A 16,402-nucleotide genomic window follows, 5' to 3' on the forward strand; every position below is an offset into this window, starting at 1 on the left:
TAGTTTGGCCATTGACTTCAATGGGAGCAGAGCAGGCTTTTGGTGATGTCGTTGAGCTATCTCATGTACTGCTTGTAGAAACTGTATTATGACTATATGGGTAAAACATTTGTCCTCCTTTCTTGCTGCATCTTCATGAAAAGACTGTCTGTGCTTCTTCCTCTGTCTACTCTGTTCTTTTGGGACCTAGGACTCAATCCTTCCTAGAGATAAGTCACCTTTGCACTACTCCAGAAGCACAAAGGAAATTTAAGGCAGCCTTAGGCAGACAGCTGAAGACCACTGCAGCTTGGGGGAATCCTTGGTTTCCTTTACACTGTCTACTTCCTGCATCACAGATACATCAGGGGCACACTAGGGGCAGGTGGGGATAGAACCAGAGTGCAATGCACTCTGGTGATCCTAGGCCAGTTGAATGATTCATAAGGAATTGTTCTTCCCAGCTTTTGTGTTTGGGTCCAAAGCAGACCCCAGATGATTCTAGGATTTCCAGGTGGCGTAACATTATCTCTGCCCTGCCACTTTTCAAATGCTTTCACATATTTCATGCAGCAGTCTGTGGCAGCAGATCTGCTGACTCCCTTCTCCAGGTCAAGGAAAAGCCCAATAACCTTGGCCATGAAAGGGAAATGTTTATATATTTCTTCTTACTGTACCTTTTTGATGGGATAAGACAAAATGAAGGCTATGGCTGTGTTGTTTTTGTTTTGTTCACACCAACTGTCAAATACCCATTTCTTCCAGCAGATCCCAAATAACAGTTTCCAGAGAATGGAGAATAAATTCCTATAATAACAAGTACTTCATCTAGTTATCTGGCCTCCTGTCTTGTATACAACAAAAGATATCTTTCTTGGGGCTTAATCCCTTCGATCCAAAAGTCTTTTTAGATTAACTAACATACATAAGAGAAGAGAATTAGAATGTGTTATTAAAATGGTTCTGGTTATAAATTCTCATGATTGTGTTCTCCATATGTCAAACAAGGATTTAAAGTAATTATTGAGCTAATTAATTAGAGATTTTTTTTCTTAACGCAGGAGTTAATCTTTTCAAAATGATCAGCAATTGCTGATTTTTTTAAATATTTCCAGGGAAACCTAAAAGGATTTGTGAGTATGAGAGGGAAAGAGAGAGAAGTTTAATCCACTAGGAACCTTTATTCAGCTTTTTTGTGTGAATATGTGTGCTCATGAAGTTAAGGAACTGGCATCACTGAAAATGTATTAATCAACAGACAAGATATAGCACAATGCACTCTTCCCAATGGCCTTGGCTCTGACCCTTTTAAAGATAATGGGAATGCTGTCCACTAAGAACTAGATTAGGACGATCAAACGCATTTCATCAGGATTTGACTTGAACCATGATCCCAGAGGTGAAAAGGCAGAGGTTTATCCACTGAGCCACCTAGCCCCTGTCCAGATAAAATCTTGAATATGATGTATAAGGGGCAAATTAAGATAGAGAAAGGAAATTGATTGCTCAGGATCACAGTTGCCGAGGACTGGGGGAGAGGGGAACCTATACACCTGAATCTGTCAGAGCAATCTTCTTAATTTAAAGCTGTACTCTGAGGTGACTGTTTTTCACATAATATAAATGAGAAAATGACATAATGCATCCCTCCTTCACTTGAAAACACTGTTCACCTGCTTGGATTTTTGTTAGCTCAATTCAGTACTCAGTCGGTGTGCAGTGGGATAGGTTCTAAAAGGCCAAAATGGGGACAATGGATGGAGGAAATCTTATGATCTGACCAATACATTCCACTAACAAATGCAAAGTCAGTAAATGTTTCGGAAGCTGGTTTATACAATTAAAATGTGTCTCTTTCTACAATACATCAGGGTGTCACATCAGTACAAGACTGGTCTTCCACAGTCACGAAATTACCAATAGTGCCTAATGATTCTTTGCTCCACTGTGCTTTTCTGTCTACTACTTGTAAGAATCAAAACCAGTCCATGTGTACATGCAGCAGTGTTGAATGCTGTTCTAAAGCATTCCATCTGTCCTTGGATTAATATAGTCAAATGAGGGAAACTCTTGTGTCCATATTTGAAGTCTGGACTCTGGCACATAGTCAATTTAATCCAACTGACATATTTTGATGTCCAGGTAATTTTTTTAAACTGAACTGCATAAAAGATAACACTGTATTCTGTAGCACAGAAGCACATTTGTGTATACCCAATTATCCTGAAAGCCCAATACTGTAGTCCTTAGATAAAATTCTCATTAACAACAATGGGAAAGTTGCCTGAGTAAAGACTGCCGAATCTGGACCAAAGTCTTTGTTCAGCTAATGTGTATTTTTTTTAGATCCCCGTAAGTAATGTATATAATTCCTACATTTTTATGCCTGTATAAAATTGCAATCCCCAAATCCACATGTACAACACAGTACATTCCACAGTGCTAATTTCCTAAATTCATGTTGTATTTTATTACCAGAGACATTTAAAAATTAATAGACATGTACAGTAAATCTATCAAACTTTGATTAGGAATCTCCTACTTATAAATCTTTTTCTAAAAGTTAATTTCTGTTCAGACTTGTATTTTGTGTATGCATATATAATAGGATATACTGTGTATGTATAAATACAGTGCAATTGAATTGCCATCACAAGTGTTACAATATAAATAATCTAAGTGTCTGTTCCAGCAAATAGTCTTGAAAGAGCTATTCATGGAAGTAAGGCTTTACAGGATCAGCCCCTTGAAATCAAGGGGCTCCATGTAGGCACAGGGACCTATAGATTCAATTACAGGATGAGGACCTTATTAAGATCAAGCTATATACAAAAATGTTCATTGTGACTCTGAGCCTGATTTGGAAAGATTGCAATATTAATGTAATTTTTTTTATTCAACAGCAGCTACCTAGAGTAAGGGATATACACTTTTGAGTAGACTTCTTTAGGAGTTAGAATAGGGACATTCAAACATGGCCCAAGTACCTGAACTCTCACCTAGTTTGTATACAGTGGAGCAGATAATACTGACCCCTTTGTAGTGGCTCTGATTAAATGAAGATGGAGCATTGAATGATGGGTCCTGTACTCTGTGTTTTATGCCTCTGTTTAAAAGATGCAAGTGGCCAGGCTGCATTTTAGAATACCTTGGACTATTTTTTGTTTAACCCTGAGCTCAGAGATCTGGGAAGAGAGAATTTAAAGTTCCTTCTTGAGAACTACTTAAAGGCCGTGCCAAAATTCAAGTTCTGAAATGAAGCACTTTCTTTTGAACATATCCCAAAATAAAATGAGGAGTGGATCCTATCTGATGTAGATCAGGGTATTGACAGCAGTTCTGAGCTAGCAGTACATTGCTGAGCATAGTGCTTGTTACCTACAATGCAACAGAGAAGTGTGTGTACAGGCTGGAGGACCAAGGAAAACAGTGTCTAGTATACATCATGAGGTACTGAATGGCTGCTAGGGAGGGTTAATGTATCATGTGAATCTTTCCAAAGCATTTCTGTCAGTGCCTGGCCCTCATGCTGCCCCTTCTCTCAATTTCTTGTGCAGTAGCTCTTAAGCACACTTGAATAAACCATTACTCATGGCTGGCATTAAGAATAACTGAAAATCCCACAATATACGTAATTTGCATTCATCAAATTGTCCTCGTACTTATACTGTGGCCACACCCTAACACTAACGGTTCTAACCCCATGTCCTGCCCACTTTCCCCCACATCCATCAGTGCTCAGTTCACAGCAGGGATCAACATCATCATCGGCGATCCCTTGATTTGAGGATGATCTCTACCACAGATTTACATATAGGTCCTGAGATGACTCAGGAGTCCAACAGCAGGGATAGAGGTTGCTCATAGGCCCTGAATCAGGAAAACACTTGAGCACACATTTGGAGTTAAGTACATCCTTCAGTGTTTTCCTGAATAAAGGTGCTTTCCTGAACTAGGACCATATTGCTGAGCCATAAGCACATTCCTCTGCACTATGCTGTATGTAGTCTCCCATCTCATACAGAGAGATGTCATCCACCTCTGTGGCACCATTTATTCCAACCTCAGGCTGGACCTTACAAAGCACTCTCAGGGAAGGGCAGGGATGTGCATCTGAGGAGGGGGGATGTGGGGAAATAGATAAGGAAAAATGGTGCCAAGATCCTTATGGAAGAGTATTACAGAATTTTAAAAGGATGTAACCAATAGAGCTCTATGGAAATTACTCTAAAAATCTATGTATGTAGTGTAGTTATACCTGTGTCGGTTCCAGAATATTAGAGAGACAAAGTAGATGAGATAATATCTTTTACTGGACCAACTTCTATTGATAAGAGAGACCGGCTTGATAAGAGAGACAGGACAACAGCAGAGAAGCTTGCAGACAGTTAATACACCCCGGGATTACTGTCACACTTCCCCAGCCCTTTTCACATTGGGGGAACTTCCAGAGGAGCCAGGGAGAGAGCCCCAGAGACAGTGCAGACACATGGAGCTGCCATGCAGATTACCCTGGCCTCCTGCACACACAACCCTCCCATGGCATAACCTTAGAAAAGCTCTATAAGTGGCAGTTCTCCTCAAAACCCTTTTTCTACAGGTAAACTCATGGAGTACAAGTGAGATCCCAAAGGACCAGAGCAGGGCATACATAGAACTTATCTTTAAAAGAGGGAACAAAGAAGACCTGGAGAATTACAGACTAGTCAACCTAACTTCGATTCCTGGAATGATACTGCAACAGATTATTAAATAATCAGTTTATAAACACCTGGAGGAAAATAGGGTGATAAGGACTAGCCAGCATGGATTTGTCAAGAATAAATCATGCCACAGCAACCTAATTTCCTTCTTTGACAAGGTTACTGGCCTAGTGCATGGGCGGGAGGGAGCGGGCGGGTGGAAGCAGTAGACATGATTTTAGTAAGGCTTTTGACACAATTCCACAACATTCTCATGAGCAAACTAGGGAAATAGGGTCTAGATGAAATTACAGTTAGGTGGGGGCATAACTGGCTGAAAGACCGTACTCAACATGTAAGTATCAATGGTTCTCTGTCAAACTGGGAGCGCATATCTAGAGAGGTCCTGCAGACCTCAGTCCTGGGTCTGAAACTATTGAGTAATTTCATTAATGATATGGATAATGGAGTGGAGAGTATGCTTTAAAAAAATTGCTGATGGCACCAGGCTTGGCAAGGTTGCATGCATTTTGGAGGACAGGATTAGAATTCAAAATGACTTCAATAAATGTAGAGAACTGGTCTGAAATCAACATGATGACATTCAATAAAGACAAGTGCAAAGTACTACACTTAGGAAGGAAAAATCAAATGCGCAACTACAAAATGGGAGTAACTGGCTAGGTGGTAGTACTGCTGAAAGGATATAAGGGTCATAATGGATACAAATTGAATATGTGTCATCAATGTGATGCAGTTGCAAAAAAGGCTAATAACATTCTGGGATGTATTAACAGGCGTGATATGTAAGCCATGGGAGATAATTGTCCTGTACTGCTCGGCACTGGTGAGGCCTCTGCTGGAGTACTGTGTCCAATTCTGGGTGCCACACTTTAGTAAAGATGTGAATAAACTGGAGATAGTCCAGAGGAGAGCAATAAAAATGATAAAAGGTTTTGAAAACCTGACCTAAGAGGAAATGTTAGAAACTGGCCATGTTTAGTCTTGAGAAAAGAAAACTAATGGGGGACCTTGTAATAGTCTTCAAATATGTTAAGGGCTGTTATAAAGACAATGCTGATCAATTGTTCTCCATGTCCACTGAAAGTAGGACAAGAAGTAATGGGCTTAATCTGCAGCAAAGGAGATTTTGGTTAAATATTAGGAAAAACTTTCTAACTATAAGGTTATTTAAGGGAATAGGCTTCCACGGGATGTTGTGGAATCCTCATCATTGGAGATTTTTAAAAACATGTTTGACAAACACCTGTCAGGGATGGTCTAAGTTTACTTGGTCTTGCCACAGTGCAGGGAGTTGGACTTGATGACTTCTTAATGATCCTCTTGCCATAGCATTTTATGGAAGTTGATGATTTGGGCTCAAGTCTGATTTTGGCCTTTAATATGAAACAACCCAGCTCAGCCTGAACTATAGTATTACCACTGCAATACTAATGTACAAAAAGTGTGGCTAATAAACATTTACATGTAATAGTAACATTACAGGATAAGTTACAGAGGCTTTTCCTGTAAAAATGTTGTTACACGAGTGCTGGCTATCGTTTTGTGATATTTTCTCTTTTAAGAGGAAGAAATTTAAAGAAGATTCAATATGTAGAGTAACAGACAATCTTACTGACTCTTAGTTAGAAAAACACCTGCTGTAAACAGATTAGACAAATCTGTGTTTGAGAGTTTTATACCCGAGTCAGAGAGACCACTATTTCCCCAAGTCTTTATTTGAAGTCATTGGCAGTTTGGTTTGAGAAAGGCCTGCAGAATCACTCCCCAAATATTTCCCTCTTGATTGGAAAGCTTATATTTTCCACAAGTCTTTTAAAGAGTGTGCACTTTACATGAGATACAATGGCCAGACTTCACATATTTTAATTTTCTAAGGTCGTTTCTGTGTGCTCATCTCTTTTTTTTTTTTTTTTTTGTCTGAAACTTCATTTCCCTTTCACAGCTGTGAATTCTCTGGTGGTTGCTGCAGATAGATTTGATAAATGCTGCTAATATCACCTTCTGATCTAACAATGCTCTGACTTTGGTCTGTAGGTCTTGATGAGTAATTGCCGTTGTTCTACTCCAATGACTGAATTAAGTTGCCCTGTTATAAAGGGTTCATACTTCTGTGATTTTAGCCAAGGCAGCTCATAGCAGTGTCCCTGTGGACATTGACCTTTTTCACAGTACCTTTTTACTCTTAAGTCTAAGCCAGCAAAATTGACATGGTTTCTTTAACTAGCTAAGCTGTGTTAAAATTCTTTGATCATTTTAAATGTTCGAGTGAAATCATTTCTGAATTTAATATTCCATGTAAATACTCTCTTAGCCCAAAATCCTGGTCCCAGTGCACAGCCTGAACCGCTGTAGGGGAGCAGTTCTTCAGCCATCACACCAGCTTCAGGACTGAAAGAGCTAATTGCAACCCCTCCACACTCACCTACTGCATCCCCATAAGAGGGGATAGCAAGTGGATTTGCATAGCAAGGGATTCACCAGCCTAGCCCAACCCTATATCTCTGCTACCCAGTCGTACATGGGAGCACCTGAGGGGGGCTCTGCTGCATACAACTCCTGTGCACATTCCCCAGGTTCTGCAACCCACCGTGGGACTGATCCACACTGGTTTCACTTGAAAAGGCTATAAAGGAGGGGGCAGAGAAAACCCACCTCTCTCCAGGACTCTGAAACACAGTCACTTTTAACAGCCCTCTTGTAAACCCATGGAAACCGTAGTTTATAGTGGCAACACTCAGAGCTGCAGCAGTGCCACTATAATAAACTGTGGGAACTCAATCCTGCCATCATTCTATACACAGAATTCTGATTGAAGTTACTGCAAGTTTTGTATGGAGATCAGTGGTGGGACTAGTAATTGTTTGGGTACATTGAACATTTGCATGTGTCAGTGGTTGAAATGAAGCACCCATTGGATGTTCCATGATGCTTTAGAAGTGCACTTGTTATCAATAAGCTTATTGAATTATAACTGTTATAGAGGCAAATTTTGTCCCTCTCCTTCACCCCCCCATTTTTTTTCACTGTTGAAATATGTCCAACTGTTCTTAAGTTCAAAGAGGCTTCATTATACCCAGTAACCAGAAATAATTTGCTTTAAGCCAATTTTTTTTTTACAAATAAGTTATTACAATGTGAATAAAGCTTTTATGGTGGTATTGATCGTGATATTTAAAAAAAGATTAGTCACAGGTTCATGTTGATTAATATTGTCTCATTGTTTCCTTGGCTCTCCCCTCCATCTGTCTGTACCATTCTGTTGTCGCTTGGGGCTGTTGTACACTACAGAGTTAGGTTGACTTAACTACATTGCTCAGGGCTGTGAAAAATTTCACGCCCTATGCGATGTAATTAAGCGATCCTAAATCCTGATGTAGACAATACTAGGTCAACGAAAGAATTCTTCTGACAACTTAGCTACCACCTCTAGGAGAGATGGATTTACCATAGTGACAGTAGAACCTGTTCTGCTTCCGTAGTAAGTAACTACACTACAGTGGCACAGCTACACCACTGCAGCTGTGCCTCTAGTGTAGACAAGACTTAGAGTGTAAACTCGTTAAGGGGTAGAGATCATTTTGTTCTGTATTTGCACAATGCCTAGCACAATGGAATCCTGGTCCATAACTGGGGCTCCTAAGCACTGCAATAATACAAATAATAATAATAAAATGAAAATCATATGGTTGGTTACATTAGTCATCGTTGAGGCTAATGTGGTACGCATCCAGATATTTCATGACAAATGTTTTATAATTAGCACTTGAGCCAACTGGATTGTGAACTTGTCAGATTTCACTAACTAAGCAAGGTCAGGCTGTGGCCATTTGTAGACTATGTCTACACTGTGAATTTCGGGTGTAATTCCCAGTTCACGTAGATGTACTCATGCTGTCCTCTGAGCTAGCATATTAAAAATAGTAGTGTAGTCATGGAAGCACAGGCAGTGGCAGCATCAGTATGGGCTAGCTGCACCAAGTACAAACCCACCTGAACTCCATGGGTGCACACTCATAATGGCTACCCCATATCACCACTGCCCATGCTATCACAGCTACACTAGTACTTTTAGTGTGCTAGCTCACGTGAGCTGGGAATCACACCCCTAACTCGTAGTGTAGACACAGCCTTTGATTGAAAACCTGAAGGGAAAAGCCAGTAGGTAGAGTTCTTTCCTCTAAATCACATTCTAATCATTGTCCCAGTGTGGGATGATTGAGGACTTTATCTTGGTTGTACCATTTTTTGAGAAAGCAACAAAGAATCCTGTGGCACCTTATAGACTAACAGACGTTTTGCAGCATGAGCTTTCGTGGGTATCCGAAGAAGTGGGTATTCACCCACAAAAGCTCATGCTGCAAAACGTCTGTTAGTCTATAAGGTGCCACAGGATTCTTTGCTGCTTTTACAGATCCAGACTAACACGGCTACCCCTCTGATACTTGACATTTTTTGAGTAAGACTTAAACCCAAGTACCCAAACACCATGGTCAGTAAAAATCCCCCGGCAATGTTTGCAAAACTCTTCAGTGTCCTGGCCAAATTCTAACTTTGATAATAATATCCATCTTTGAAAAAATCTCAATTAGTATAATATAGTGTTTCTGATGTTGTTATACATCTGCCATGTTCTGCCTTATGAGGGGCTGTATTTCATTATTAAATGAAGTGGTCCACCATGTTAGCAATAGCAGTAAATATTTGTATTATGATAACACCTGAAGGCCCCAATCAGGATTGCACATTGTGCTGAGCGTGGTACAAATACAAAAAGGAGACCATCCCTATTCTGTAGGGTTTCCAGTCTAAAGACACAAATAGACAAAGGGTAAGAAATGTGGCTACAAGAAGGAAGCAAATGAGTATTGTGAAAAACTGGTGCAGATTTATTAGTTACATCATGTTTATATAACAAGTAATTGAAGCACCTGTGTGCTTGCAAAAAGGCCCATCAAAAATACTGATTAATTACAAAGGCCCAAATTCTGCAGTCCTTAAATTTTAACTCACTTCCTCACCATATATGTCAGTGGGAGTTTGCCTGAGTAAGGATTATGTAAAAACTGATTTAGGACCTCAGAATTTTGACTCAAGAAGAAAGCTAAGTGGAAGTACAGCAACTCCAAACTGCAAACTCACATAAATAAATCTACCAGTTCAAAAAAACATGATGTGCTACAATCTGAGCTGTATCTCACACTTATACATCAGTGTATCTACTGTGTGCACACATATGCATACTGTATATATTCACTGAGGTCCATTTGTATATGTGTGAGTGGACATGAGGCTAGGGAAATACAGGCAAATTATCCATCATGAATGGTTTATACCATCGAACTTATAGAAACCTTGTGATTGAATAGTCATACTAGACTTTGTAAACAAAATATTCTGTTATGTAACTCCTTTGCTATCAGTGGGATTATACCAGTAGAGAATTTGCCCTGTATCTTTCAACCATATGTATAAAGTATATAAGGTCAAGTTTGTGTGGAATAATGTACCCTACCTATGAAACTGTCTGCTGGTGTCATGCCGTCCCTGTATCAGCTTCCAACTATAATACTTGAAACCCCATTGTAATTGCTCAAATTACCCCAGCACTCCATATAACACCTAAAAGGCTTGGTTCTCAAGGATAATGTTACAATGAGTAAATTAAATGGGGCAATATATTGATTTTCAGGCTTTCAATTGAATTTCTTTGTCATCTTCAAAACATGTAGGATGAACTACAGCTATATTTAAACAAAGGTTACTATTACTGCAGTGAAATTATTCACAACACCATTTAATGCACAGTATGAAAACAACTATGATCATCCTCAGAATCATTGTGCATAGCAATATAACTGGTTCATCCTTTTAAAATACAGAGGTTATAATTAAAAATAGGGGTCCAGTTCCCAATGACATTAAAGGCACTCAGAGGGTTGTGCCCCTAATTATTATTATTAATAATATTAATTTGTATTACAATGGAACCTAGAAGCCCCAGCCAAGGGCCAGGACCCCATTGCTCTAGGCATAGTACAAACACAGAACAAAAAGATGCCCTGCTCCAAATCCTTTCTCTTACTGAGTTGGATTTAAACTATTACAGTGGTTTGCAGTGTTTAAAGTTTTGTCTGAGGTCTGTTGAGCTCTACAGTCTTTCATTAACTGTCAGTTTACTCTTTGGGGCAAAGAACTTGGAAAGGGACCAGGCTTTTATATAATTCAAGGAAAACACCATTTACAACAATTTTACTTCTAAGAAATCAATTATAATTTGCTAAAAATAAAAACACTACAAAATCTGAAATATACACTACACACATCTGTGTCTGCAGTGGGTCCCTGACAAAGAAGAGAGAAGCCCAAGTAGAGTTCCCACAAGAAATTCATGAATATATTGAACACACTGTCATCCTCTTCCACAGACCAGGAGTATCCAAAGCAGCTATTTGCTACTGGGGGACACTGCTCGAGCATAAAGGTGTGGATACTGGAGACAGAGTAGGAGAAATGTGGGCTTTCTTTAATAAGCACCTAGAGAAGAATAAGTAATTTCATTAAATGAATAAATTAGTTTAACATATTTCAAATGCAGAAAGGTATTACTGCATCCAGAAATAATTCATTGAAGTAAAAATGTGCCATTTAAACTGTGTTTTCTTTTGCAGTTGAGTCTTCCGCAGCTGTTCTAAGCAATCTCCAAACAGTTCTTAATAATATGTTAGCAACCAAGTTGTTTGTTTGCATCCTACCACGTTGTCATTACCTTTTGCTTTTATTGTTAACTATTGTTAACTATGTTAAAGACATATCACTGCTTGTTAAAACTCGGGAGATGCATAGAGCCTCTAGTGTACAATACATTCTTGTTCCTGCTATCAGTCATCTGAATCACAGCAATGTCAGCAGCTTATCTGCAGTACATAGCACATAACTAAACAACCAACCACCAACAGTACATAAAAACACCAGAGATCTCTTCAGATGTTACTAAGTAGCAGCTCTTACCTATGTGTCTAACCACTTAATCCTCTAGACTTTGGCCTCCAGTCAGTTCCCAAATATCATAACAAAAATAATCTGGATATACAAAGTTTAGAATGTTTGAGTCAATATGAGAGGACAATGCAGTTATTTAACATCCTCAGCATTGTTCATTTACTCAGTTTTTTCATTCTTCAGACTTCAATAGTAACCCTCTTTCCTCCCAACTGTTTTTTTTCCCTTATATTATGATTTTATTGGAGAAAAGTAGAAAATTAAATTCTCTAAAACATACATTTTTAGAAGGGATTTTCTGATTACCATTTGGGAGGGGTGTTGGTAGGTTGGTTGGTTTGGTTCTTTAAATTGGATTCAAATTTAGTAATTAGTGTCACTGATTATCTGGCTATTTTGGAGCAAGAAAAAGCTGTTAACAGTGTGTGTAGGTGTGGATGTGTATATACTGTACATATAGATAGATTCGATAAATATAACACACCTGTACATACTTAAATATAGGATTTGATCCTGAAAACATGCATGTTGAGTAATTTTACCCGCATAGTTAGGCCCATGAAGTCAATGAGACTACTCATATGAGAAAAGTTACTTAACATGCATAAAGTTTACAGGTTTAGGCCCCATATTTATGTATGTACTGTAAATTCACACACACATTTGTAAACATTCTTCCAAAAATCATGTATAAAAATGGATAACTGTGACTAGAGATTTGTCCAAATATTAAAACTTGTACAAAGTATCTCAAAATGGCATTTGTTGTGACATCTTTCTCAACACACCATTGTACAAACTGGTGAATACAAACACGAAAACATGGAGTTACTAATGCTTTCATGTCCACATGCGTACATGTAGACAGATACATAAACAGATTCTAGGCAACACTGAAGGAAAAATAGGTGGACCACAGGGAGGTAGCTAATCAGCAATGCAGGTGGTTCAGGTAGCTGCTTTTCACACAGATAATTAATGTGAACAAGTAGCTGCTAATTGCACATTTCAGGAATGATTTATGAGGTGGCAGAGAGGAAAGAGGGACACAATCTAATTTCTTTCGGAACCTCTGCCATTCATACAATGATATCAGCACAGCTGTGAGATGGGACATGATTAATTATTAGTGAACAGTGGGTAAACACACAGCCATCATAAAGGGTGCTATTTTGATGACAAGCTTGTCAAAATAGAAAGTGGCACTTACTCAGAGCGATGGTCAGTAACAGTTCAGATTATGAGCTTTTTTTACTCACTAATTCACTTGCATGTCAGATTTAACACCAACTCTGGTTCTGAAATAAGGTTGTTTATGTCCATCAGGATGGTTATTGGTTTAACACACACTATTATCATTGACTTTTATTCACAGGTTTGTGTTTATGAATAAAAGACTACAGATATTATTTTCTTTGCAGTGATCTAAAGGAAAATAAATTTGGCAAGGACTTGTATAAACAGTACATTAAACCTAGGCTTATAAATGTGTCTGTTAAATATTATGTAATGCCTCTGGCACACAAACCTCTTTCTGCCATCTAACCTATACCGCGCAAAAATAGCTATGCAAAAATATTGCTTGCTTTTGTTTAGGAGGAATGATTTGCACATCCTTGTGTTTGCTGTACCTTCTTATCTGGGTTAAAAATATCCTATATTGTACTTTTACTGACATATTTTGTGGCTTGATTAGTATATCAATTTGCTATGCATTTTTAAAGGTGTTAATCAGTTTTATCCCTGAAAAGATTGCTAATGAAATTTGAAAATCTAAACTAATCTTGAAATAATAAATGTGCATGAGGTAGCTCTGTTTAAAGAGCAAAAGTTAGCTGTTTCACTGAGATCATGAAGAAGGATTTTATTTTATTTTTTGATTGAGTGCCTTTTCATCAAAATATTGAAGTGTTTTACATTGACCTAGTACTGACATTTCTTCTGTAAGGATGTATGCTCCAAATAAGATATATTACTAAAGTATGTGATCATTAAATCATTCAGTAATACCAGAAAAAAATTAAATGATTGCAGTTTGATTAAGAAAACAAGTTGTTTAATTCTGTTTTATTTTTTATAGCTTTTAGAATTTGACAAAGAGCTGTCTGTCTTTAAGGACAAATTGTATGAACTGGACATCTCATTTCCACCCAGGTAAGATACATATACAGTCCACTTATTTAATTGATGGCTAAAATGTAATTGTTATTAGTGCAAGAGTGTGTGTGTATGTGATTGTGTGTGTGTATATATACATATATATTTTGATCCTGCTATAAAGTTTTACAGCTCTTCCTGTATCCCCTCAGTTACCAGTATGAATAGTGACACCTTACAGGTTGCATGCTGCTAGTGCTCTACTGTCTGTAAATATCCCATCATCTGGATTCAACTGGTCCCATATTTGTATAGTCAGGGGCGGCTCTAGACCCCAGCGCACCAAGCAGGCGCTTGGGGCGGCCGTTTCCCGGGGGGGCGGCATTTGGCTCCGGTTGAGCTCCCGCCGTCATGCCTGCGGCAGGTCCACCGGAGCCCGGAACAAGCGGACCTGCCGCAGGCATGACTGCGGCGGGTCCCGTCTTCCCGCGGCTCCGGTTGAGCTCCCGCAGGCATGACTGCGGCAGGTCCGCTGGTCCCGGGCTCCGGTGGACCTGCTGCAGGCATGCCGGCAGGAGCTCAACCAGAGCCGCGGGAAGAGGGGACCCGCCGCGGGACCGGGGAAGGGCGGCGCAGCGCTCCGCGCTGCTTGGGGCAGCGTGATTTGTAGAGCCGCCCCTGTGTATAGTTGATTTCAGAATAGTGTAATAAACTAGAGTGCCTTCTAACATAGACTTGTTTGTAGAACTTCAGTTTGTAGCTATTTTTGTGCACTAAGCCCAAGTAAACTGTTCCAAAATTTTACCATAACAAAAACTAAATAAATCTTGGCTTCGCACCTTTGAAAAGTACCCCTACATGAGGGGGAATTGACACTAACTAAAAACTGACTTGAACAAAATGTGAAAGTGATTAGTCTGATTTCATTGCTCAGTTAAAAGATAAATATCAGGACGGATGAAAAGAAATTGTAATAATTTTATAATTTCCAGTATTGTTAGTAAGGCTGGTAATAAATGTGGGGTTTTAAAATAAATGTGATTTTTTTAAACCTGATCATGTCCCCATAATTTTAACAGTGATTAAGCATCGACCATAAACAAACAAAAAACAAGAATTTTTAAAATGACAATACTATTCTGGAGAAATCCAAGAAAACTTTGAGCCATTTCTAAATATCTGTGACTCTTATTTCAAGAAAGGAGAGCTCAACTCTCGCATGTCTAGTACAGTTGCTTTGAATAAAGGGAAAATAGTATCACAAAGAAAGCTAGAGTTGAGGAGCAAGAAGTCATAGAGAAGATGCTATAATTTCTTTGAGGCAGAGTCCTGTAAAATCAAATACAGTGTTGTTGTATGTGTAACTAGGTATTTTTTTTCCATTGGAGTAGACACAAAAGTGTGATGTTTTGGCACAATCTGAGGAAAAAAATTGGAAAGCTTGCCTTTTTGTTATCATAGTCTCGTTACTTCTCACCAGCCAGCTGTGATACTGAGTATATTGATCCCTAGGGACAACGGAAGTATGCATGAAGAGGTTACCACTGCTCTAAATTGTTCTTATTGATTGAGTATGATAACAGAAGACCAGTAGTGTGTAAATCTCCAAATGTATTTCATTAGCTATGTACCTGGTCAGGGAAGGGGAGGGCAGCTGGATTTGTTACCAGGATATAGACCACCATGGAATATCACCAATATTAGCACTGTCTTATAAGAAGTTGTAGTTGCCTTATTTATTAATGGCAGATTAGGCTCAGTATATGTGATAACATGTTCCAACATACACTGCATTAATTTTCAGGTTTGGCCTCAGTATTTCTGAATATACGAATCATTAATACATATAATTACATATATAGCTTAAAGTCAAGCCACTCCCACTAGTATCAGTGACATAACTGCAGCACTCTGCTACTCCTAGAAAAAAGAGCCTCGAGCTTCCAAGAGCAAGTAGAATGGCACTTCATTATAGGCACAACTGGTAGAACTGCCTGTTAAGGTTATTTCACACTTAAGACCCTCTTTTCACTTACACATAACAACTTTGCCAAATGTTATCTGTTTGGGCAGATATTTTCCACACTACATATTTCCATCACGCTAAAGTCTTGGGAAAATTTCAGCCAAAATTGTTCAGCCATTTCTCAGAACAAAGCTAGGGAAATTGTTGATTTGCCCATATTTAAAAAATTGAGACCTTTTCTAGCACCCCTCTGCTTTGAATCAGGGCCTTGAAATTTGGCAGGGAATAGCCTTTTGTCAGGGATGTGCATTTTAGTATCCCCAGGAAAAGCAGCCTACATTTGGCCAAGTTGTACACCTTTGAAAAATCTTGAGTTCACACACTCTCAGTAGAGACTTCTTCAATTTTAGCGGCTAAATTCCCTAAAGGTTCCATTTGCACTGGACATGCCTCAGCCCCAGCCTGAGCAGAACTTTCCCTACAATGGCAGCTCTGGGCAGCTACTGGCAATTCTTGGCCTGGGGACCTGAACTGAGAACAAGGGTACTGTCTCCTATGCCCCCATCACTGGGCCCAGGCTGCATGGAACAGGAAGCGGTCTGATTCACATGCAGAGGTGATACAAGCTGGACCTGCAGGGCAGGAGTAGATTGGG

At 39.1% G+C, this 16,402-nt stretch overlaps 1 protein-coding gene across 9 annotated transcripts in view; it reads left to right on the forward strand.

Annotated features, from left to right (window-relative positions):
* The window catches only part of INPP5A (inositol polyphosphate-5-phosphatase A), a 404,737-nt gene that overhangs the window by 358,005 nt on the left and 30,330 nt on the right, over positions 1-16,402 (forward strand). For all 9 annotated transcript variants that reach the window (XM_039480835.1, XM_039480836.1, XM_039480830.1 and 6 more), the window contains one exon: positions 13,765-13,838. In XM_039480835.1, the coding sequence (XP_039336769.1) occupies positions 13,765-13,838 (74 nt within the window). The remainder of the gene's footprint in view (positions 1-13,764; positions 13,839-16,402) is intronic.

This window comes from Mauremys reevesii, linkage group 7, assembly GCF_016161935.1.
Source record: "Mauremys reevesii isolate NIE-2019 linkage group 7, ASM1616193v1, whole genome shotgun sequence".
Lineage (NCBI taxonomy): Eukaryota > Metazoa > Chordata > Testudines > Geoemydidae > Mauremys > Mauremys reevesii.